This window comes from Lichenostomus cassidix, chromosome 1, assembly GCF_008360975.1.
Source record: "Lichenostomus cassidix isolate B80296 chromosome 1, HeHo_3.0, whole genome shotgun sequence".
NCBI classification, from domain to species: Eukaryota; Metazoa; Chordata; class Aves; order Passeriformes; family Meliphagidae; genus Lichenostomus; species Lichenostomus cassidix.
This window is the reverse complement of record NC_139479.1, coordinates 50,663,935-50,691,116: the sequence shown is the minus strand read 5'-3', so window position 1 is coordinate 50,691,116 and position 27,182 is coordinate 50,663,935. Positions and strand designations below refer to the sequence as shown.

The 27,182-nt window shown below is 34.7% G+C and overlaps 1 protein-coding gene across 7 annotated transcripts in view; it reads right to left on the bottom strand.

The window, feature by feature from the left end:
• The window catches only part of DACH1 (dachshund family transcription factor 1), a 348,123-nt gene that overhangs the window by 92,925 nt on the left and 228,016 nt on the right, over positions 1-27,182 (bottom strand). For 2 of the 7 annotated variants that reach the window (XM_085058499.1, XM_085058517.1), the window contains exons 4-7: positions 21,643-21,798; positions 20,929-21,101; positions 9,406-9,541; positions 6,888-7,025 (exon numbers count right to left, since the gene is read on the bottom strand). In XM_085058499.1, coding sequence (XP_084914625.1) covers positions 6,888-7,025; positions 9,406-9,541; positions 20,929-21,101; positions 21,643-21,798 — 603 coding nt within the window. Of the gene's footprint in view, positions 1-6,887; positions 7,026-9,405; positions 9,542-20,928; positions 21,105-21,642; positions 21,799-27,182 lie in introns of all 7 variants that reach the window. The other 5 variants (XM_085058548.1, XM_085058556.1, XM_085058508.1 and 2 more) reach the window with 4 other exon arrangements.

Below are 27,182 nucleotides of genomic sequence, written 5' to 3'. Positions count from 1 at the left end.
AAGAAATTATAATCTATATCTATGCTGCAATTCTCAGCTAAGGCTTTTCAAAACTGACTTTTTGGGGTATTTTGAACAACTTGGATAAAACTTAAAACCAATTTCACAGCAGGTTATTAGCACTTTTGAAGTAGTGCCTTCAAGTAGTCTCAAGTGGAAGACATTCTTAAAATTTTGCTGTGAGCTCTCTTTTCTGTAACAGTAACCACAAGGATAAAGTGGTACAAATAAAGCCTAGTAGATAAATTTCCATTAAGCCAGAGCATTCACTTATGTGAGTTTTCAGGAAGAACAAGTATGACTCTATATTTTCTTTAAATTCATGAAACAATTGAGTGTTTCTTAATGTCTTCAGAATTCAATTCTAGAGCAGCTAGATACACAATGTATCTTTTTGTTCTCCTGAGAAAAGGAAAACAAGAAATAACTACTTTAGAGAAACAGAGCCATTTTTGATCACCCTCATGGTGCTATGGAACATACACCTCCATAGTGGGATGCCATACCTTCTTTACCTTCATTCCCTGTAACATATTTTTCCTAGAAGTAAAGTCTAAGAGAACTGATGATTTAAAAACTGCAATGTGGTAGCATGATAAAAAGATTCTTTCTAACATCTTATCAATCACCATTACATTTTTCATTTAAGACTTCATTTTAAAAAATGAAAATGAGCACACAAATTATTTCAAAGGGGTTTATAGGTACTCTTCGCTATATACATAATAAATATCATAAAGAAATTATAAAGACCATTCTAAGGTCTATTGCATGAAGGACACATAACGACCATTGAAAAGAAAGGTGGAGGGGAAGAAACAAAAGAATAAAGTACCTTTAAGAACCGTCTGGGGCACAAGACACAGAAGAACTGTACATGCAGAGCTGTTTCAATAGATTGAAAATACATCAGATTTTGTGCACATATAACTCATATGAGCCTATTCAGAAAATCAGATATGTCCAAGATTCATGTGAGTCACCATAAATATATCATGGGCAGTGTGCATATGTGCAATTGGTCTACATTGAGCCTAGTTAGCCTGGGATGTTTTGGAAGTGATGTGCACATGTCCATCAAGAGAAAAACGTACAGCAAATCTCACACAAAATGTGACAAAACTACTACTACCCCAGAAGAATAAAGGCCCCTAGTAGCAAACAAGTCTGCAGAGGTATGTCATTGGAGGATGACTTGATGAGAGTCTATAGAAATAATTTTATCCAATTATTTGCACTAAAAAAAAAGCTTTCAGAAGTTTGTACTGCCTTTGCACCCCTTCCTGCCTACACATACTATTGATATCCTTTTCAATAACATGAAAGGCTGCTATGTTTTCTATGTAACAAAAAAACCACATTTTCCAGCTTCTTAGCAAAAACCAATCCATTAAGAAAAATTTCCAATTTCATTTTTCGCCTTTCTAGTCCATTAACTGAAATAGCTTTTAATGTACTTCTAAAATTCCTGAGCCTCTTGGGCTGAATGAAAAGATACACCAACAACCAGAGTACAGAAAGGTTATCTTGGTGATATTGGCTTTATCACACCTTTAATTTATCAGATCTTTATTACATTATCTGTCATATGTTAAAAATATGAAAACTACCTTCTAAAGGTTTGAGAAGTCCTAGGTGATGTAGAAAGCATGAACTCAGTATCTTAAGGACTTAAAAAACTAATCTATTAAGATTTAATAGATAAGATTTAAGATGTTAACTGAGAATGTAGACTTAAAATGTGTTAAAAGTAAATGCACTGGCATGTAGAAACTCATCAATGTACATTAATATCCTTTTTGTTACCTTAAAATGCAATATTCAGTAAAATAAATATACTGCATAAGTATTTGTGTGTGTGTATACAAAAGTGAACAGACAAAATTCATTTACACAAACAGCGGGGCAGCAGAACTGCAAATAAAAAATTACTCTCTACATCAGCTGGTAGGTACTCGCCTTAAAAAAGGGTTTTCTCAGAGAACTAACTAAACTCATAACACAGACCAGAAACAGAATTTAAGAAAAGTTCTGGATCACTTGTTTGCTGACTTTACTAGAGAACAGCTCAGGTAGAAGAGAATTTTTTTGATCCTAAAACTTCTTTTGAGTAATTCGTATTTATAAAAACATACTCATATGTGTTTCTGTATTTGTTAAGGTGAATAAGCATGTTATATTTACATTGTACATACATTTTAAGAGAATTTACCACTGACAATTCAGAACGAATATCTAACTGTATAGGATGACATATCTTTCATTAGTTACCTCTTTGACATATGAATGCTAACAGAAAAATCCAATTGTAATGTTGGAATATTTAAATTATTTTCCATTTTATACTGACAATACTTTGAAATTTTAATATTCTCTTTTATAAAATATTAGTCAAAGGTCTAAGACTACTCCTGTCTCTACAAGGGTACATAAAATAAAAAGAAAGACAAACTCTGGGACTTTTTAATATGTGGATTTGATAAAGTTATACCTTAATTGACTCTATCACAGTCAAGAAGCAGTTATTGTTGATTATCTGAAAATTACTTGCAGAATTTCCATTAATATCATTAAAAGCTCTTCTGAAAGGAATAGTTTAACTTCTTTTGTGAACATGGTGAATATTTTATATTTTGCTATAGAAAACAGCATGAATATTTTCAGCAAGAGAGTGTCCTTCCCATAGCACCTCAAATAACATATTGAATTTAAAATGTAAGCATGACATTCAGGCTTCATTTACTGTTGGTGTCTATCTAAAAAAATATAAATTGATGCAGACAGAAAATTCTAATCTGATGCCCTAAGGCCAGATCCAATAAAACACTTAAGTGTCTAAATTTGGTGTTAAAACAACTAACATCAGTGGTTGTCCCCCATAAGGGAATCTTGGGCTGAAGTGAGCTGAGTCTTAAATTCCTTCATAGAGTACAGAGTGGGTATTGCTAGGCAGGTACCAGTTAAAGGGTGCTACGAGCAGCTGCTGCCTCCAACATCACTTAGCATCACCCAAAAAAATCATATGCAGCTACCTGGAGCTAGTAAATAGACAAACCCTTTTCAGTAGGACTAAGTTATAAATTACACTTGCATACCCAATACAACTCGAGTCCAGATCGTATGGGTAAAGGGATGATGTTAAAATAAACTTCCTTCTTTTACAAAAAGCACAGTGATTAAGGATACTGCTCAGGAAATGTGTCACAAGTTCAATTCTCTCTTTTGCCTAGAGGGAATTAGGCTCCTCATCTCGAAGGAGGGTGTGTTTGACTTTTAAGCCAGCGGTTGTTTTGAACTCTCTTTCCTTGAAACACTTCAGATCAATGAGCAAAAAAAGAGGATCAGGATTCAGCAGTCTAGTCTTTAGGTTCTCCACTACTTCCTCTTTCTTATGCTACATCCATGCTTAACAGATAACATTATTGAAGAGCTGAAAAGGTATTCAGGTCCATAAAACCACCAAAAATGTGCTTCTCACAACTTCACACTAGGAGATCTGCAGGACATCATATGTAAGCTAAGCAGGATAAGTGATGAAATATACCTCACCAAAACTGAGGGACTATCTAGAGCAAACTCTGCATCATAGAAACTTAACTTTACCTGAAAAGACTTAAAGTCTTATCTTTACATAAAAAACTGAATGGATCTTTTTTAATATGACTCCCATACTTCACGTAAGCCCTTTTTGTTGAATCTGACGTAATAAAACCCAGTGTGCATCATCAAATAATCTGTAATTACAGATTACAAAATTAGATACTTGGGTTTGGCTGTCAAGCAATTGAACTAACACTGTGTTCTTAAACTTACCTCATGCTTCCCAGAACATTCTCTTTTGCAGTTCTACAGCCTGCTTTCAGTAAAACTGGAAAAGCTGCTATCATTTAATAAGCAAAAAAAACCTTGGAAATTTAGGATAACTGACCTCCTGTCATACAGATAATGCTATCTTGAGTTATGTTTGAACTGTGAGGCAGAAGTTCTCTGCAGTATCTCCTGCAATGCTCCCTAATCCAGAGTAGGAACCTGGCTGGACCAAAACATAACCTTAGCAAACCTAAGTCTTCTTCTTACGGAATTCAGGGAATGACTGGAACTTCAGATGTGTACACTGGGTCTTGATCCAGGAAGTTAGGATGCAGCAAAGCTGCACACCTGAATTACGCAGCTGGAAAATGTCCCCAACACCAGTGTTTTACACATGGTCATTGAGAACAGAAACTCTTCCAGTTTTCCTGCAAAAAAAAATGACCCAGAGCCTGATGTAAACTTTCCAGTTTTAGCAGACAGATCCATAGAACCTCATTTGATTGTTGGTGTCATAATAACAACCTGACTCCACTCAGAACTCCGCATAGCTGAACCTGAAAACGGATTTTGAAGACGGTCTAAAGGCAAACAAAAGAAACAAACAAACAAAACTGCACAATGGCTTTTTACTGGTAGTTTAAACCACTCCAATAAAATAAAATAACTTTTGTCATTAATAGAAATTCTTTCTGAATTTTGAATAAAAATACATATGATCTCTGAAAGACTTATACAGTTTTCCAATGTCAATGAACTGTTCCTAAATTATTACACCATGTTGCGTAGACTGGGTAAATTACTTCCTTTTTACTATGTTTCTAACAGGTAAATGGCATTTTCTCTCCTGTATCCAGCTCACAGATCAGGTCAAACAAATGATTCACCCCTCTGACATTCAAAATTTGGTATGTTGACCAGTAGCCTCTGTTATAACTTTGTTCTCCCTTTAAATGATCTGTTGACTGTAAATAAACTTCCCCTGATTTCAGATCACTTTAGAGATTTTTCATATTTTCATTTTTTTTAATGGAAGAGGAGAAAAGAAGAGAAAAGACAAGGCCTTCTTTACTAGTGAGAATTTCCTAGGTTCTCCCAGGTTCAATTAAAAGCCATTTTAGTTGCAGCTAGTAGATTTCTGCCAACAAAAGCGGTTTAAAAGAAAACACATTAACTTTTAAATGCTTCACGATACTTATTTAGAACTTCTGGTTTCTTTTCTTTTCTTTTCTTTTCTTTTCTTTTCTTTTCTTTTCTTTTCTTTTCTTTTCTTTTTTTTCTTTTCTTTCTCTTTTTTCAAATCAGCTGATGAAGTTGATTGGGTTTCAACAACAAAAGTGCCACCACCTACATGTATGTGTTTGCATTTTTAAATATGGTCACAGCCTGACTGATTTACAAAGGTAAAACAGTTTCAAAATCTGATTGCAAGCTCACAGTGACAAAAGTAGATAATTACTATCTCCACAAATATCTGTAAGTCAAATCACTTGTTTTAATACAGATTAGATTAGTACTAAAGTTACAAGATTGATATGAGAGACATGATAAATGTAGTCATGACAGAAAACAATTTTTAATTTAGTAACCCCTATCAATCTAGATAGCCCATGAATATTTACCATTAATTCAGTAGGCTGGAACAGAGCAGGGAAAAAAGAACCAAAAAAAATAGGAGGTTTGACCTAAACAAGGACTGAGGAAAAAAGAGAATTCTCAGCAGTTTTACTGAGAACAGATCTTGCAGAAACTGGCAAAATACATTTGTGATAACGTAATAATAAAAAAAAAACCTTTAAAAAAACTGAATGACATGCAAAAGTAGTTGCAATTCTCAATATGTACTTCTCTTTGCAGCACTTACCAGTCAGATTACACTTAAACAAGTAACTTCAAAGGCTGAAATAAAATCATTTATGGAAATTCAAAACAAACCTATTTGATCACATCATACTTCACAGCAGGGATACAATTTGCAGAGGCTGAGTGAGGGCATAGTGTAAGCTAAAACAGGTTGTGTGTGCAATGAACCAAACTAAATGGTTTATATAAAAGAAATGTTGTTTCCATTAATTTTTCTGGTAATCTTATTAAAAACACCACCTGTCCAGAATAGAATTGTCCAGGTTTTAATTCTTTTTCATATCTCAGTGTTCAAACACAAGACAGAGAAGGTATCAGAGCTATTAAAACATGTTCACAAAATGTCTTATTCTAAAATTTTCATAACTACAGCAGTTTCTACAGCTCTGTTTCAATGCCTGTTTACCATACCTTTCACTTTTTCTCCCTTTGTGCTCAAAGAACTGATTGTTCTGGTATGCTTAAAGAATTTATTTTTTCAAAGCATGCATTGCATTTTCACCCTCTGTTTAAACAAAATGTTTCTAGTCTATAAGACTTAAAATTCACATATATTAAGCAAATAAAACCTAAAATGCACCTTTCAAAATTCCACCACCACCCCACCAAAATCCCCTGAAAGAGCCCTGAACAGAAACTTCACTTTGAATGCCAGCAGAGATGAAATGGTGTCATAATCAGCATAAGTGCATGTGGACTATTCACCTAGATCAAACACTTTGGTCATATACTCAATTAAATTTAAATCCCATTATATAATGTATACCAGCCTCATTTTATGCAATTCCCTAATTTAATGGCTTGGTATTAGCCTTTTTCCTTTTTGCACACATGGACTAATTTTCACGGTGCTCAGTCCCTCTGGGAAGTAGGTCATTAAAGTCAACTGGACGGAGACAGAAACTTAATACCTAAACAGTGTTGCAGAGGGGTCAGAGTCATAATAATAATGTAAAACAGTTTTTCAATCATCCTACTTTGCAATATTTATGAAATTTCTCCCTCATATAAATATCACTTATTAATCTTGGAGATGACAAAGTAAAAGTATAATGAAAGCTATCATCCCGTTACAATTTAATTTGAAAAACTGGAAAAAAATCCAACTAAACAAAAATTCCAATTAAAAAATTAAAACCCACAATTATAATATTTAGCTACATTGACAACACTTGTTTTACACTGAAGCAGTAGAATCATAATATTCATATTACCTTTCTCAATGTGTATTCTTTTTGTCTCATGTCCCACATCATGACCAGCCAAATCACCCTCCTTAGGTCCAGGCAGGACATTAGGTGACAACCCCATCAGCATTTGGTTCATAGAGAGCCCGTTCTGATGGACAGCTGCTAGACACAAGTGCAGGCAGAAAGAAATCAGCCATCATATTAACAACACACTTTTCACTTATTTTACACAGTTTTCTTCTTAATTATACAAGAACTCTAACAAACACAAAGTTCCCTAATTAGTGCTATCAGGATCCACATGGAGGGAAAGTTTCTTCCTGTTACTTCTAGTTTAAAACAATTATTTTTAAAAAGAAAGTTCAGTAACTTTGGATAAAGTTGGAGATTTGCAAATTTGTTCTTGCTTATTTAACAAGAATTGAAATGCAAAAATAAAGCAAACCAGAAAAGCATAAAAGGTTCTACATAACATTATTACTGATCCATTTTTTTTAGTTAGTTGTACAAAAATTCTCGAGTACCAGCATTCCCAATATGCAGTCTCTAATAACTTCCTTCAATGAAGCATTATGGCTTTTAAGATGATATACACTGATTTTCCATATATACTGTGCAACATTAGAATTGCTGATTTTCTCATCAGGTTGAAAAGCTCTGTCCAGCAGCTCTCACAGAGACCTTCATGAGTCTCAAATACACCTCAGAAACTCATATTAGGTAGTTTATATTTCTGTGCTTTGTCCTGAAAAATCGTATTCCCAAGAGGTTTATGCCATTTTTAATAAAGTTTTTGTGATTTGGTTTTTTTGGGTTTTTTTGGGGGGTTTTTTTGGGTTTTGTTTTTTTTGTTTTTTTGTTTTTTTTAATGGAAACAATATTCCTGTAGTAATCATCTTATTCTGGCTGGCACCACAAAAATGTACTTAACAATCAGGTGTGATGTTAACAAATTAGATAGGATAGAAAAGAATTATCTTATAAATAAATAAGTTACTGAAGTGATCCACTACTTAAGGAACTCTGTTATGCACAAGGAAGAAAAAAATATGCAAAGGTCTCACTCCTTTCTGCTTGTAAATTATGGAGTAAGCTGAGCAGTACAACTTCTTTTTTAAAAAACAAGAGACATTCCTCAGCAAAAACAAATATCTCTCAATTTAGATTTTTGGCGCTTGTGGGTTTGTTGGTGTTTTTTTTTTTAGAGAACAATGGAAAAGGCCTTCATTGGTTGCAAACAAATATACTATTCAATCAATTAAGAAAAAAAATTAAAATCCACATTTGTTAGGGTTTTTTTCTGAGCTTTACTCATGAAGTCTGTAGTGGGTTGATCCTGGCTGGACACCAGGTGACCACCAAAGCTGCTCCATCACTCCCCCTCCACAGCTGGACAATGGAAAGAAAATATAATGAAAGGCTTGTGGGTCGAGCCTGGGGAAATAGATAGGTCACAGTATATGGGATGCCAATTTAATCTGCTCTCTGAATTGTCCAGGTGATAAGAAAACAGAATTTTCAGCTTGTCATAGTCAGGCCTCATTTCTTTTCTTTGGTAAGTCATTTTTCATCACACACTAATGAAAGATCTCTCATCTGAAGGTCAATGAAGAGTCAGCTTCCCGAGTCTGCAGAGAGCCTGAAAAGAAGCAGCCTAAAGGACACGTGTTGCATCTAATCAATACGGCCACCTATTTCATACAGCTATTTCATGGCTGCCTATGTGCGTGCCAAATCCTCCAGGCTCACCTACTGACAAATTCCTCTGTGGAAAGATGATTTAAAAGCAAAAAAATCTGCAACAGAGCAGTATTAAAGGGAATAGACAAGTGTAATATGAATTTAAATACATATTGATAAAATAGCATGCATTAAAAATCTTAATTTCCATTGCTGAACTGGAATATCACAGAATTCAGAGTCTTTGCCACATAATTTACATCCTGTATATAGAACCTTGATAAAAATGGTATCACTCTGGGATACCACAGTTTAATTTCTCTCTGCCCCCTGTGAACTATGAGGTGATAATATTCTTTCTATCATATTTCTCACCATTACAAAATTTTATATTTAAAAAATTTATAAAGTATGCATATTTTTAATTGATTTAACCCAACTCTTCTCTTTACCAAGCAATTCTACCTTGTAAAATATTGCTTATGAAGTCAGATTCAATTTAGAAACCAAAACAGAGTAACCAGATTAAATAAAATTCAATTTCTTTTAAAAATGTTTACACTATATATTCAGTTCTAAAACTAATCTAGCAAATTGCTTCCCGCCTGCAATTCTGTATTTCATTGCTCATATCTTTATGTTTAATATGACATGATGGCAGTTTATATCAGTACCTGTTAATGTAGCATCAGATATTATGATACCATAAACTGGGGAACATAATGTTGGGAGATAGTTATTGCAGCTGAACTTCTGAACATGATACGTATGAGATCTATTTAAGACGAGGGCATTTTGATTAGAAAAACAAGCTGCACCTAATCAAATTTAAAGTGGTGAGAAGGAGCAGAATGGGACCTACGGATTCTGTCTGAAGAGCTCTCGGTCCTTGCAGGAGAGCTGGACACGCTGCTGCTTCGATGAGAGGACGGATGGCTGCCAGGTCTTCGGCCCTCTTCCAGAGAAGGAGCAGGAGAAGGGCTGTCTGGAACACGTTCCTAGAGCACACAAAAAGTCATTGCAAAAGAATGGCAATGTTAAACCAAGCCTCTGTTTCCAAACATCACTTCCCTAAACTGAATCTCCTGCCTAAATTACAACCTATTCATTCACCTGTTGAGGTTTCCAGGATTTGCAGAGCGTTCTCAAAGGAAACTTGGCAACTTTAGGATATTAGACATAACATTTTAGTATGCAATGTGAGCACTTCTTCTCCTATTAGGCTTTTAACTGCCTTCTGGACTACTTAAAATGTTCTGCTTTTGTTTTTTGTTTTTATTTTCTTTACTTGTATCATCCTGCTGTTGAATGGGAGATGAAATAATACAATTAATATGCATTTAATAACACAAAAGAAAACTTGCTGTTGAAAATGCGTAACATTTTCTTGAAAAGAGCAATACATTCCTCACACTGTAAAGTTCTTTTGGAGCAGTCATTATTTTATTATACACAATCACTAGATAAACATTTATTTCTCTGAATGCACTCCCAAGAAATTTTGTGACGTCCCCATCTATAGCAATCAGTAGATTTGTTCCAGGTAAGTTTCATAAAAAAAAACCAAAAAGCTGAACTTGAGATTCTGATTGCAAAGGGATTCAATGGGCGTATTGATGGAGTGGGAGGAGATTTTTTAGAGCAATGTTTCCAGACATTTAAGTAGATTCTACTTTAATAGTCTTAGGTTTTTAAGTCAAAAACATTGATGGGGATAGCTTAACTGCATCATAGCTCTAGGCTTATTATGACTTTGATTGTGTTTATATGTCCATGAACTGGGTATTCAAGAGGAGGATTATAATGCAGATGTTTTCAGAATGTAGAAGATTCATTTCTTTAGATTTAGAAGGATTTAAGCATGCACAGCGTACAGATTTGATATAAATTGGAACACAGTATATTTAATCATTCATTTAATATATAATTTCACTGTTTGGCATACAATGTATTGTTCTTAGAAGGGTTTCATTAAAATGAAATCCAGTGAGCACATAAGATTTGAATACAGAGCTGCAGAGTAAATTAATTTATTTAAACAGCTTAATTTGTTTATCCTATTTATTTATGTGTGCTTTTACAGCACGTATTATGAGATGGAGCGAGCAAAAGGAATGCACAGGACAACAAAATATAATTACTGTACAAACAAAACAGATAATGAGTTTTATTCTCATATAATATGACATAGACAAAATCCATGAGAAAACTACATATCTTGGCTTTATCAATTCATTTGTAAAATACCCTTTAATTCCAATAAAACATGGGACTGAACTATACAGAAATGCAAAATAGATCAGTTTAGTGCCTTAACTATTTTTTTATATACTTGCTTCATAATTCCACAATCCACAATCTAGTCTATAGCAATTTTTTTTCTTTAACAAATTCACTGCAATAGCAAATGGAAATGCTACTAATAATAAATTGAAATACTCTGTAGCTCTAAAAAAGCCCTAGTGATAAACTAATGGTGCTGGAATATCAATATGTCTTCCTTACCAGAGATTTTGTGTAGAAAATATTAACTTGGTTTGTGGCAAAATATTAACTTCACTTTAGATTTCACTTAAAAATTTTTCAAAAAAGGAAATGTTTAAAAATACATCCTACTAAATAATGCAGATCAGACCTATTTTGTCACTTCTGCAGGATGCCACTTTTGTATAAGTTACTCTACCTGAACCAGTGAAGAACAGAATTTACTGCCTTATAATCCTGGCAAAAGGAATCACCTAGAATTCTGTCCACTGCCCAGTATTTTCCCTAAAACTTACCTACACCCACAAGTAGATCTTTCTAGAGAATCTGGTGTATAACCTTCCTTTGCTTTTTTTTTTTTTTCATTTTTTGCATCCTTATTTCTTCCTGCAGATACTCACTGGTAAAAAGTAGCATGAACAATTTAGGTAATAAATTTAGGTAATATGCAGCAATTTTGCTTATGGTCAACCAACACTTCAGAATTGTTAAGACTCTCAATTAGGTAGCAGAGGCTATACTAAGCAATGGGCAACAAACTCTTAAGAACCTTATTTGATGCATTCCTTATCTTGGTGCTTTTTACAATTTGATCCAAATCATGAATCCTAAGCATTTAAGAATCTGACATTTACCTCCTCCAAAAATGTTCCTGCCACAAAGAAGTTTTCACTCCAGGGAACTGTAATGCCCTTTCTTGTACTCTTACTCTACTGACATTACAAGTTACATACCCTCAATATAAAGTCCATTTCTTAAATAACAGACTTATTCCTGCGACACTATTTTATTTTATACTGTAAAGAACATGTAAAAGATTTTAATTATCAGAGATTTTAATCACTCCAGTGTTGTTTCAGAATACTACATATCATTCACAAAATCACACTGTCTTGGTCTCTCCAAGTAAAACAGAAGAGTCTTTATGTGTTTATCAACTTTTTTCTACATTTCTCAAATAGGCAAACACTGTAAAATCTCATCCTGAAAGTTACTTCTAAGTAACTTTTAAAAAAAATAATTATCTTGATACATCAGTAATGGTACACAGAAGACCAGAAATACTTTCTTCCCTATATCGTATGTCTTTGTCCTATAACTGAGTCACAAAATTAGTTATTCAATATTCATTCCTTTTTTTGCTTATTTTACTTCTGCTCCAGCAGCATGTTTTCACTGTTTGAGACTTGCTTCATTATCAAAAGCCTTCTTCAAAATATACCAAAACCCAAAGTTGATGGAGTTTAGCAGTGGTATCAGTATTGAAGACATTTCAGATAATGTATGTAGGAATAATCCTTCTGCTCCTAAGAGAACATAAAAGTAAGTGGTGTCTTCTAGGTTGTCACCACCTCAGTTTTCCCACAAATATTCTTTATTCTTTTCCATTCTTGTTCCTTCGTAACAAAATTCTTAACCCTTTCTGACAAAGTTTGAATATGCATTCTTCCAATAACCAAACTGGGTTTGCATGCACAGTCTTCACTTCCTGCCTATTTCTTTCCTACAGGTATTTAGTCTCAGCTTTTTACTTTTTCTAGTTTACTTCACCATAAGACTCTTCTCTTGGGTTTAGTCATCCTTTAATTTCAGTCATGAAATGAACTCTACACATACAATTAAGTCTTGCTCTAGAGGCATATAATTTTTTTAACTGTTCAGTTGTCTTGATGCTCTACAGTATTGAACAAACTTTTTAAAGGATGTTTGTGCTTTAAGTCACTGAAGTGCAGAGGATAAAGTAATTCATTTTCAAAGTCATACATTTCATAGTTTATGTAACTTATGGAATGGTTTGGATTGGAAGAGATGTTTAAAGTTCCAACCATCTAGTTCCAACCTACGTGCCACAGGCAGAGGCACTGTCCACTAGACCAGGTCGCCCAGAGCCCCTTCTGACCTGGTGTTGAACACTGCCAGGGATGGGGCAGCCACAGTGTCCCTGGACAACCTAACTTATGCTAGTGAAAGTATACATGACACAAACTGTTTCACACAGTAATAATAATAATAATATTCAGCAGCATCTTTCCATCAGGAGTGTGAGAGACTGGACTAGTTAATGACTCAAACAATTTAGTCTAATCTGCCCCAAGGAATCTATTAAAAAGAATCCTGTGTTACCCTCAGCTTTTGGGGTGGGTCACAACAAGGAGTAGTTTATATTATTTCTAACCTGGCTTCCAAGGATTTCTGGTGGTAGAATTATAATAATCTCTTTTAAAAGTGATCAAAACACAGATTTCTTTTTTCAGTTCCTTACTGACTTATTTTGAACTTGTGTTAGATGTGTTCCAGGAATAACTTTCTTTTAAAATGTCACATTTAATTTGACATTGCTTTAGCTGAATAAGTGAAAGGAATTAGTTATTTGGAGTACCTTTTGTATTTTTTGCAAACAGGATATTTTGCTTTTACAGTTTTACTTTTTCATTGCACTTTAGTCAAAGACACTATGGCATTCTAAATTAACATTTAGACTTTAGAACAGCAAAATTAACTGGACTAATAATTATTTCCTAACTTCCTCAGTCACTTCTATATGCATGTTATCAAACCGACTGAATGCCACAAAATTTTATTTCTATTTCCTTATGTGCACACTTTCACTGGCTTACTAAAGATCTTGCTAACATCACACTGATGCACATGACATGTTTCTCACCTTGTTCTTACAGATCCACTTCTAACCCCAACCAAAAGTCAGGAGTTCATATGTTTTGTATTGTCATTAACTGCACTATTATTTTAAATCTTGGGTGTTTTGCTTATGAAGAAAATAATCAATGACACTTACATAAGACATTTTCTCTCTTTGCAAATACTTTGAACTTTTTTGTCTTTTGGACCAATTGAACTTATTTGATTTCCAGTTTACTTTTTACTGCTGCAATTTTTCATTGTACCTACTTTGCTGTTCCCACCACAAGAACACTGAAAACATAAAATGAAGAAAGAGAAAAACAGACAAAAAGACTGAAATGGCTTGAATTTTAGTGTCCTGTTTTCTACAGTATTATTACAGCAGGAGTTAATTGACAGGAAACCAAACAGGAGACTTCCAAGTAATCCTTTAACAGTACTTCCACAACAAGAGATCTAATGCTTGGAAATCATGAGCAGCACATAAAGTACAGTGACCTAGTCAGGAAGTGAATGTCATAGGATTGGACCATTACAGAGATTAAAAACAAGCAAGCAAACAAACAAAGTAGATCACTATCAACACAAGAAAGAGCTTCGTTTTACCTTCTAAATGAAAATTTGTTCTAACAAATGAAATATCCTTCTAAGATATACAAAACCCCCCTATGCAAGATTCAAATATACAGGCATACAGGAAACTCTGTTCAAATTGTATTACTAACTTCTTATCAGCAAACTGGACCCACTTTCTGGTTTTTTAAGTGTTTTCCCTCCTCTTTTGAAAATCTAGACTTACTTGACAAGTAAGCTTAAGAAGCACCACTAGGAATTCACCCCCAAAGTAAATCCAAACCACACATCCAGTCAAACACCAAGAATTCATCTGACTAGATGTCAAATATCTGCATCACAACTAGTCACCCTAGGCTCATTTGTCACCCACGTTTACATTTCCAAGGTACAACTCACCTCACTCTAAAGTAACTATCTAAAATAGATCCAATGTATTATGCCCTAGAAGTCAACAAAATGAATCTCAGACCTTGTACCTGGCCCCATGGCCATTTTGCATAAAGTTCATGTGAACATTCAAATTTCCAGACATAAAATTTGTACTACCCTCTCTGTGTCATGAGTAGATACCTATTTTACATGCCACAAATTAATTCATATGGCTGCTATTAGCTTCAAACTGCACCTCAGAAACATGCATGATAAAAGAAATAAGAGGATCCCACATTATTAAATAAAAATACATTATTCCAAGTTATAGCCTAACATATATAGTCAGCATCCTCTAAGGTCATTATATAAAAACTGTATTACAAGCTAAAATAAATAAAATTAATCATATAGATAGAACTAATTAATGAATTGGGACACAGTGTCCTCTAATATAAAGATGGTTAAGCCATAATAAAGAAGGTCAACTATACTTTGACCTAAGATCTACTCATTCTAAATGAAAAAAAGTGTGCATATATATAAGTTATTTTAATGTGGAGATTTTCTCCATTATGGTAAAGTTCCTACAAATAAGACATCATATTCTCTGCAGCCATGATAAAAGAAAATTAAGTGTTATTTGATTTACATTACACTTCAAACTTTATAGGTATATTACAATTTTCACGTTTGGTTTCTTAACATGTAAAAGTAGATGTTTTAGGGGCTGATAGTCCTCTTTTTATTCTAAAACATTTATTGTAGACCAATTGCATTTTACTATTTAAATGCTCTAAATCAAATTTCTTTTTACATAAAGAAGAAAACTTGATCATACTTCATGTATCAGATAAAGAGGAAATTAAAGTAGCTTCCCTATTCTTGCACTTTCACACATTCTAAAAAATCACTTTAAAGTAATGTTAAAATTTCTATTCTGAATGCACAAATGTCTCTAAAAATAGCAGGGTATCTGAAAAGTCAGGTGTTTTTCAGGTTAGGCATAGAAAAAGGGTGTTTCTGCCAATCTGGAATACAATCAATTTCGTTCTCATTGCCTCTCTATAAAATGAGTACAGCATATCCAGCTTCACAGAAATGCTGCCTCTGTCTGCATAATACTTTTACTGTAAGGCACAGAAATGACCCTAGAAAACTTTTGCATTCAACACAGGATTCAGGATTTGGGATTCAGATCAGTAAAGTGAACTTGCCCATTTTCCTCTTAGAGTCTGTTTCCTTTCAGGTATGCTCTCTGAACTTGCTCACCACCAGTCTGACATGAGACATTAAAATGTACTCTGTTCAGCCATTTCTATATGGCAGTGACGTACTTCTTCTCTTTAGCTATTATTTGGACTTTTTGGGAAATAGTCACAGAAACACACGAGTCTGAGTTGGAAGGGACCCAGAAGGATCATCATGTCCAACTCTTGAGTGAATGTCCTTGAATGAATATGGAGATTGAACCCATGACCTTGGTGTTACTAGCACCGGGCTCTGACCAACTGAGCTCATCTATTATAGGCAAAAAGAAAAAAAAGATAGGAACATTAAATTACATCAACAGGAACACACATATTGCCAATGAAAAATGAAAAAGTGAATGAATGCTAACATAAAATTTCATGTCAGAATAGTCCTATAAACAGAGTTATTCCAAATAATAAAATCTGTCAGCAGCTACCTTTGTTAAATAAGTTAACAGGAAATTTCTGCTATTGGATCTCAGGAATATATCTATCTATATATATATAGACACCAAAAAGGTTATAAAGTAGTGTAACACAACCAGTGCTGTGATATATGTGAGGGAATTAGCAAAATTTAGTCTGATGTATTCATTATGCTGTGGAAAACTACTGTGTCACTGCTGTCTTCACTTTTTCAGCTGGAGATATTGGTTTCTTCTGTTTTATTCTTAATTATTTCTATAAGTATTAGTACATATGGATAAATTGCATTTTTCGATTCTGAGATGATGCTGCTCTGTTCTAACTTTTACAATGTAATTTCAAGTTGCTATTAATATAAGGTATGTCCCGTATATTTCTATATATCTTTCTGCTGAGTGAAAAAAATTGATGTAGTGAAACTGCTAACAAGCTGAGCCTTTGAAACCATGGGCAGGTGATGAAAGCCACTTCATGTCTAAAGCATCCCCAGGTCACAGCTGTCACACTCACTGCAATTCATTGTTGTCACAATCTGCTGTCCCTGCTTGTTGTTGCTCTCCTCTTATTCATCCAACTCATATATCTAAACATTCCATTACAAAAAGACATCTAATGTTCGTCTCATGTTTGAAAGGGCACAACACTCTTCTGAAATATAATTCTGAAGATTTTAGAGCTCAGAGTTCACTGCCAAATCTAAGGTGTTGCTTTGTAAGGCTTCCCTTGTAATTTTGTCTTTGTCTCATCTCCTGAACATAGCAGGATAAAATGTTTAGTTAGTACATGATCTCAGCTTTATTCCAACTTCTTATCGTGAAGAAATGAAATATTGCCCAGTAATAGAAAGGCATTTGAAGCTCTGTGAGTTTAAAGATAACAGCTCTAGCTGTGAACTCGGTGAATTGGAAGGAAAGGTCAGCAAGTCACCTACTGTGGCACTGTTCACAAAGGCAATTCTTCTATCCAATGAACCTGGTTGTTCATAATCTGAAGACTCAGATTTTCTAAGACTTAATTTTGTTCTTTGTTATTTAATTAGATATGGTTACTATTGATTTACTTTTCAGACTAGAAATTTCTCACAGGCCCTCTAACTTTCAAGCAGAGCTTACACTGGTCTCTAATTTCAAATCTATGCTGCCATTTCAGGTTACAACTACAAACTATGAGATGAGTGTTCCAAAAACTTTTCAAAGCAATTTGTGGAAACACTGATACAGAGGAGAAAATATTTCAGTAATATTAGGGTTAAAAAAAAAAGTCAAACCATAATGAAAACAAAACCAAGATGTCTGAAAATACAGCAGTAAAAAAACTGGAAGCTATAATTCTAATAATAAACAGTTTCATGAAAGAGAGTAACTGCACTATTTATCCATTCCTGTAAAAACAAAGAAAAAAGGGGTTTGACCTTCTCACTTACATTTATTCTTGAAGATATTTATTTTGATTGCAGTATAAGTTATTATTCATAAACATTACATTGCCAGTGCAAGGTTCAAGAAGTACGCTGATTACAGTTTCCTTCTCAACTTCTCAGTGCATATAATTCAATGGACATTAAAATCACAGCCTCTGACTATGCCCAGAGAAGAACAGGTAAATTGCCAGTGACATTATGTCCATTCTCATGGGAAGAAAATCCCCTAACAATGACCTCATGCTTTTAAGTTGCTGGGGTTTATGTTTCAATACTGTGCAGTATTAAAAAATAGGAACATAATTACTTGGCTGTGCTACCTCTATCCACATGACTATATCCATCTGCAATAGATAATAACAGAGGACATAAATTTAGATGTGTGCTGTACCACAATAGGGCTGAAGGAATGAGTAGGAAAGAGTAAGTTCCTTACCCTTACAGTATTATTGAAATAACTATGTGCTGCAAGATCTTACCTTTAGGAGTTTTGAGTGACAGATTAAAACTTGAGTTTATGGATTCACTTATAGTAGAAATGCAATGTGAGCAATGTCACAGGCCTCAACTGAAGAAGTCAAGGCAGCACTTGGTAATGTCTCCATCATGATCTACATAAATGAGCCAAAACCCTTAGCTTACTTGTGCAAACTTCAAAGAAATGTGTATTTCATCCTTAGATGCGCACACGTTTCTAAAGAGAACTTAGGTTAATTTGGTCATTTAAAAACATTTCATTGAAATCCACATATTTTTAAATTATGGTTATGTGCAAACCAGATGGGAACATGAAACCTGGTTTGTCAAATAACTTGCACAGGATGTCATGCCAGGAGTTATGCAAAAGTTGGCAGCTACAATGAATATTTAATTAGCATGAATATGAGAGCTGAATTTTCAAAAATGACAGAGATACATACTGGTGATTATTAATACAAACAAATGCCTAAATAAGCAGGATTTTAGAAAGAAATTATGGTTTTCCAGTTACAATGTGCTGATAGAATGTTTCAGAGAGACTAAATTGCTAGGTACTTTCAAGGTCTTCCCCTATATTATAGGGAACCTATCTCTGCTAGAGAAACTAGATGAGTTACAAAAACGAACTTGTTAAGAAGTAAAGGACCTCCAGGATAAGGAAAATTATCTGGTATGGGACTGCCTAGAGTTAATATACACAGTTACATGATGACAGTGTCTCCCTTTCAGAGTCAAGAGTTTTAAACCTGCTAGACAGGTTTAGATCACAAGTCAAAAATACCTCTCAGTTAAGTGCATCCTGGGTCCAGTAACGTTCCCATAATGGGGTTAGACCTATGAACAGAGCAGGACCTTCTTTCCACAAAAGGAAACCATTTTTACATGGCCTATGAGATATGTTGTACTCAAATGTACCTGATTTTGGTAACTGGAGACAAAGATCAGAGTCACACTGGGATATGCACCCTTAGATACATTTAATGTACGCCATGGTAACTTAGACAATTTTAATAGCTACAACTAGCTTGTAAATCAACTTTACAAGCTAGGAATCAGCTTGACAAAGGTTAGAAACAGAAGGTTACCAATGCTCATGAAGGCCAAATTTTATACTCCTGCATATAAAACCAAAGAGCTCATAGAAAAATGAAAGGAGGGAAAATAGCATGAAAATAATGAAAACAAAGTTTTGTTGACACAGTAATTCATATGTCAGGTGTCATTTAGCATGTGTGCCATCCCAATCTTCATTTTTTAGATACCACTTTAGTACCAGTGGTCACTGTTCCAATTAAGAAAATAAATTTAGAATTAATCAAAGGGCCATGTGTGTTCCAGAGAACATTAGTATCATGTAACTCCGGCTAAATACCTATCAAGTAAAGATAGAAAAATAAAGGTGCAAAACAGTTAGTTAGCAGTTTATATTCCCAAGATACTGGCAAGATGGAAATTAGGGTGGGATCTAGTCTTTTGACATACCACCTAAAAAAATAATTCTTCTCAAACCATATCTTAACTCCTCATGTCAACAAAGGTGAGAAAGGGATGCCACTGAAGGCCCCCAAAGAAGACCTTACATTTGGAAGTGTATGTGACTAAATTAGGGCATCAGATCGCATTTTCCTAAGTCAATGAAAGCATAGATTTGTTGACTTTTAACTGAACAGTTCTTTGTGATTCTGTGCTTGTTAAGTTAGAGAAAGGTGCATCAGTGTGTTGAATGTCTTAATAAAGTTAGACCTCTTCTCTCTGCCTAAATCATCATGAATTTCAAAATTTTTCTAACTTCTGATTTGAAGGTCCAAGAGATTCTAAGTTTACCTAATTTTTGCCAAAGGAATTGCATGAATAGACAGATTTCCAACACAGCCCTGAAAAACCACATGGCCTTGCCTTTGCATGTCTATTTCTAAGATACATTTGTAAAAGCAAAAAATTTGGTGTACTTCTTTCTGTTTCTCATGTATTAGAACTAAAGAAGGATAAGAGGCAAAATGTAGATATCGGAATAAAGATCAAATCATAATTATCTAGTAGTAACACAGAAAATTTGTTTAAAATTAAATGCCTTTAAAATGAAAACAGATCACCTTCAGTAACAAGAAGAAGAAAATACTCCATTGCCTCTGGTAAATGCCTCTATAACCAGATTAATTTAATTAAAGACCACAAACAAAAACTAAAACAGATAGGCAAGTTCAGATATCAGATATTTTTGAGATATCTTTATAATACTACAGCTCTGGCCTGCAGATTTTTGGGTCAGTTCTGTGCTACGTCATTCTAATTTGTTCTGGGATTTGGCAAATTTAGGTTCTGCACAGGTGAAGTATCAAACTTACCAGCCTTCTCCAGATAACTTACAGCATTTCAGTTCAAATGCTTAGATTTTAAAGATGGAAGAACAATCCCTTCTAATTTAAGAAAACATTAATTTTTCCTTGATATTTCAAGGAACATTGTCATTAGATTACAGACTATGAAATATGAGAAATCACAAAGCTGCATATGAAAATGCTTCAGCCTGAGTGTTGCTTTAATACTGATTTAGAGAGAGGGATGGAAACTGAAAAGATAGCCTGTTGTGCTCTGAGTCACTGCATTTAGTTTTCTTGTGACTCTATGGGTTACCTTAGAACAGCTGACACCTCTCTACACCTTCAAAATATTTATGATGGTTGGGAGTGGGCTACAGTTTGGTGCTTTTTGTTTTGGTTTGTTCTATAGTTACCTTAATAACAGATGTCTCCACTCTGGATGGAGGGCTCTGCACTTGTGCTGCTGCTGCCATGTTGGCGATGGTGCTGAGGTGGTTCATCTGGCTCATTGCCATCGTGACAGAGGCTGGAGGTAGGCTCACAGGAATCAGAGGGTGGGGCATCATCATGAAAGGAAGTTCCAACCCTGCTGGGAGGAAAAACAGGGAATTAGGTTTATGCATCTTTTTTCAAGCACTGTCTTCTTTTTCTCCTGATGGACAGTATTCAAGTGATGGGTGACAAGATGGTTCACATTGCAGGAAAAAACAGCTCTATGTCAGTTCTCTTCTGGGAGATGCATGGGTGAATCACTAGCAACCATGAAGGGTTTCTAGCCACAAGGAGAGGCTATTAGACTTCTTAGTTTGCTCCTACGTGTGTAATGTATGATATCACTGCTTAGCAATGGCTATTTATTATAGTTTTTGATATCTGCTGTAAGGCGCCTTAGCAATGCATCATTATGCCACTGATGCACAGGTTAGCAGTTATTTTAAGTACCAATTTTATTGCATACGTATTTGTTCTTTACTGTCTCCACTTCCTCTGCTTAATATTTTAAAGGAAGTATTCCAGTATTCCGCACAGCCTTGATTTTTTCATTGCCTATTTATACAAACACAAAAAAAAGAGAAACAGGAACTAGAAAACTGCTGATGTTAGTGCTGAATGATGTCAACCCATACCATTTGGCAGAAGGTGGTTCTGTTGAAGAGGGTTGAGAGGATGACTAACTGGAACATTATGCTGTCCAGGCAAGTTGGGGTGGTTAACAGAGGCCTGTGATCCTTGGGTGGGGGGAGACTGAAGTTTTTCTTTATCCCAAGAACCATCACTGCTGCCTGTGGGGAATGAATATATATTATTTGGATGAATGAAGACTCCAAATTTTCAATTTCTGAATTTGGAAGCAAGGCCAGGATTCTGACTTTTTTTGTAGGTGGCAATTTTTTAGATTTTCTTCTTTTAATATGTGGGCTGGGGGAAGGACTTTAGGGATGGGGGTTTTTTCCCACCCTCTGAAAGAGGTATGTAAGAATAACTTTTTAATGTTAAGCACACAAACCTAAAAGTATTAGAGTCATGCTCATTCACATAAAGTCTGTGTTTTGTGTATATTTTACATACACTTTTCCAATAATTAGAAAGTAAAACTATATAAGGCATTTTTTTTATAAGTGAGAGAATATTTTTGCCTGCAAAATGTCTAACAGAAAAAAATGTCCTGTTATGCTAATTAAAATTTAAACTACAGTTATATTGCATCCTGTATTTGTGAATAAATAAACATTACATGAAGTAACTAAAATTTTAATTTATTGAGGGCACCAACATGCATGCATATATGGTTGGCTGATGAGTCTACTTTGTATATTCAATTTTTATTTCATATTATTAATTAAAATGTAAGGGATTACACTAATTCTTGCAGTCTTCTGGTAGTGCAACAGACTAACAGCAAAGAACAATGCAGACAAACAAGTACTGAGAGTACTCATTTATTTGAGAAACATCCTTTTTCACTATTGCAGACTTCCTCATAAAAAATAACCACAGAATCAAATAAAATACAATTTAAGGACAATATGATACCCTCTATGTGAAGGACAATAATAATTAATATGTAATTATTAATTTGTATATTTATAGGCAATGAAAAGGTTAAAATCTTCCAACCTGACAAAATATATTATTCTTGGTGTGTACTTACATATAATGCTGAGATGCAGTGTAGGTATGTTTATGCATACACAGTAATCTATACACTCACTGTATGAGTTTATTTACCATACACAATCAATAAACAATGTTTGAATATATTAATAAATATGGATATATGCATGCATTCTCAGCAGTATTAATATACCCATCAGCAATATATGATTGCTTCCTTTTCCATGCAGAGCACAATTTCAACCTCCTGACTTTGAAAATGTCTACTATTTTCAAGTGAGCATCTCTTGATAGGGACTTTAGGATAACACAAGTCAAGATGTATTTAATCTATGCTCAGTTTCTATTTAGCAATTATGGTTTACAGCAAAGTGCATATTTCTGAATGTTTTTTTACATATATCCTACTTCTTAGTGAACAACAGAGCCTGAAAAACAACAGGAATGACACCACCTCCTTCTTACTTGAGTAGAAAGGGGATAAACCCATTAGTCTTGACATATTTTAACATCATTTCCATTGGATGACAAGAGCACAGAAGTTGGTAGAAGTCCAATTTAATTTCTCTAGATCTATTAAAAACCTGATTGTAAAAGCTGTACAACATAGTTTATAATGAAAAATACTCCATTATTGCCATGATTTTCTTTCCCTAGTTACTTCAGGAAGACAGTTAAGGCTCAATATAAATTCTAACTCATTAGCTCAATACTGTCTCAATCCCTGTGTAAATTGTTCAGAAGTAGGTAATGAAAATTCAGTATAAAGTCTCCTGCAATCAAACAAAGCCATTTTATGAAACAATGAAAAGAATCAATTATATGAGATACTTTTATTATTTTACAAGAAATTTTCATAACCTTTATGGAGTGAACATACTTGAGCTGGTAAATACATGATTTGAATCTCATGACCTCTGACAAGGGACATGTTTTCTTGTATTTTGAGAACTCAGACACTCTCAAAAAGCACGAACATACTTTTAAACACATTGTGAAGCAGCTAAATCATATCTGGAATTTTTTTTCCTTTTAATTTTATATTCTTTAATTTTCTGATTTTTACCATTGTGATGTAGGTATTTCACTTCTTAACATACAGGCCTACCCCACACTCCTGCTTATCCTTTGTGAAGAGTTTATAGCAATCCATTGCAGCACTCCAGCTGTGGAAGTCATCCCACATGTCTTCATGCTGACAACTATGCCATAGTTTTCCTATGTTTCCACAATTTCTAACACATCAAAAACTCACTTTGCAGTCTTTGCCACCACATGGCTCTCCATCCTCTACCTCCAGTGAGACGACAGAGTAAAGGACCTTGCTAAAACACTTCCTCAAATACTGGTGTGCCTCTTCCAGACTTTTCTCTAATGAGCTTGATTTTGTCTTTTTCCCTCTTTAAATCTAGGTTAAACCTCTTTCAATGAGCCCTACTGACTCCTGTTTCCCCTTTGAGCCAGGTGTACCATCTCATATATATAGACATTTAGACAAATACAGGAAGAATACAAATGCTACATAAAAATACATTAGTAATTATACGAATATTTGTTAGTATTATAAGGAAGATGTTTGCATTTTATAGGCTGGTGAATTCCCAATAATGAGATATTTTCCCTGTTTATCAGCAAGATCTTCTACAGTGCAGTTAATTTCATGTTACATGCTGATGCTCGATATGGAGATGGAGTCAATTCTTTTGTGACCCTTCCTAACCTGGTCACAGAATTTTGCAAGGTCAGTCACAGTTTGCCAATTATGGCTCTGCTTATGTGGCTCAGAAATTAGAGCTTTTCTAAATCAGTACTCCTTTCTGCCTCAAAATTACAGTGTCTACTGTTTTAGTGTGATATTGAACCCAATAATAAATTGGAAGAGAGAAGACAAGCTTCAGAAAGCAGAGTATCAAGGCTGGCATTTAGCGACAGTGTCTTTAATACTTGTAGTCTGGAATAATCTGTTAAAATTTGCTTAAATGGAAAATGATTTATAGATAGAATCCAATCCATAACATTAGAAACCACTTTCAAACTTCAGACCGTTGAGCTCCTGAGGACTTTAAGTGAACAGACACAGACACAAATAGTGTTGGCCATTCACTGTGTTTCTTATGCTGGTTAAACAGAATACTTTTCCTCTTAGAGGAAACAGTTATTTTCATTAATGTCAAAGCAAAATAAGTGTTATTCCTTAGACACTACTCACTGTCTGCACAACAAAGTGCAAGCTACAGTTCTGTCAGTTTTTACATTTGATTTTGATTTAATGAATACAGTGGTTTCAAAGAGTATTAAAAATCTGTTGCCTTCTTCCTCTTCACTTGTTGCCCTGCTGGAGGCTTATGTTTTTCCAGTTTCCATCAGTGGTTGTCAAGTCTTTGTAATAGGATTAAAAGCTTGGACACCTGATATCCCTGGGTGCTGCAGTTCACCCTCATAAAAGCTGTTTGCTTTAAATTGAGAGAAAATCAGTTTTTAGTGGCATAATTAATTAAATTATGCAAAGTGTTCCAGATTCAGCATAACACTTTCTGAAGCAGCAATTGGAAGCTCTACATTGCATTCAAACAGCATTTCAATTGATGCTGCACTAGGCTGACCATAGAGTACCATTTTCAAGGCTTTCAAGCACAAGGGATCCAATTTTGAAATGCAAATGCTTAATGTTGAGTGCTCAAACCCCATACATATGTACTTGAATAGGCAATTTGGTAGCCAACTACATATTTAACGTGTGATAGTGCTAATACAAGCACTCAAAAAATTGAAATGAAGTTCCAAATGTAAGTACACATGCTTAAAAAACAGGCTCAGATGATCCCACATTTACTCATGATGGACAACCCGATGGAACAAGAATGACAATAATTTTTCACAATGTACAGAATCCATGCTTTCCTCATCACCAATATTTCAGCACATATCTTCCATAATGTGAGTTACTTTCTCCCATAATCAGCAGTTACACAACAAACCATTATTTGTACACTGAAGTGGGTCTGTAAAAGCCTGATGCCTGGATTATTTGTATTCATTAGTAGCACAATTAGGTAGCTAAGGATGGTAATAATAAATTGAAACAATTCTGTATTTGAAGGTAATGCAGCCAAGAAAAAGAAAATTAAGCAGAAAACTAGTGTACAATGTCAGCCTCGCAAACAAACACTGATCTAAAAGTACAGGTTCATTTTTATAATCATTACGCTTATTTGCAGACTCCTTTTCCTTTCTCATTCTGACCCCATTAGGATTCAATTTTCTTAAATTTCAGTTCCTACAATGTGAACTGAACAGTTTAGTTCCTGCACTAGTCAACAGGAATCCAGCCAACAGGTTCTGGAGAACTGCTGAGCTCACTCTGTGGGAGACAGACCTATCTTTGGTCAGCTGAATCTGCATCTGCTTGTTCCAAAGGCTACAATGACCCTTCTCCCAGACTCAGTTCAATGGCCTAAACACACAACACCTGAAATGGCCAAAATAATTTTAAACAAGTCTTATAGGGTTGGTGAGTGCTACACAGAACATGTAGGAGACCCCATGGCTATGTGGAGGTGTAGATCAGGCAAGATACACGAGGGTATTTAAGCTAATAGCATATATCTATGCCAAGGCAACTAAGTAAAACCTTTCTTGATCATACATGGCTTTTGGAAATTAGACTATCTGTCAGCCCTTGGGTCTTTCCCCTTCCTTTCATGTGGAAAACTTGGTATTTTATGGAGTTCCAGAGAACACTTCAACCCTGTCTTTAGAGAAGTGAACTCCATCCCTGGCTCAGGGATAGTTTCAGGTACCATTACATACACAAGCAGTATCACACAGCAAAAAAATAAAAGAGTCCGATTTCCTACTAACAACTCAAACCACTTTTTTTTTCTTATGTGCTACTGATCTCCTTTTAGTCTCCTAATCTTTCTCTTATCTTCTGTGTTTGCTGAAACAATTTGTATCTCAGCAACAATTACCAAACAAAGCATCAGTATCAGCTGTGTTGGCTCATTTTTCTGAAGTGGACTATTCACGATCTAGGCTATTTATGTCCACTGGAAAACATGCATAATCAGCATGCTAAAAATTGGTAATCTTAGCCTCCTGACAGTGAGGAAACCATTTCATAAACTGTCAAAAATACTGCTGCTTTAGTCTGTGAATTGTTATAAATTTGTGACTTGATTTCTGTATAATTCAGTTTCCTAAAATCAGCTGTAGTATTTATCTGCATTATATGAGTGTTTTAGGACTGTATAAAGGAAACATTGTGAGACTGTATAAAGGGAATGTAACTACAGATAAAGACATTTTTCTGAGGCCTCTATGTTACTGTTACATCATTAAAAGAAAAAACCAACAAAAACCCCTTGCCATTTGTAAATTGTATCTGTCTAATATTATTGATACTTGGATTGTTACCTCTTCTGAGACCACAAAGTGATCAGGAGAGAAAGTACAACACAGAAAAAGAGTAAGTTTCCCAAGACTTCTCTGAAATGCTTTGTATTTGGCTTTATATAAGGATTTTTCTTTTCTTTTTTACCCCCTCATAAAA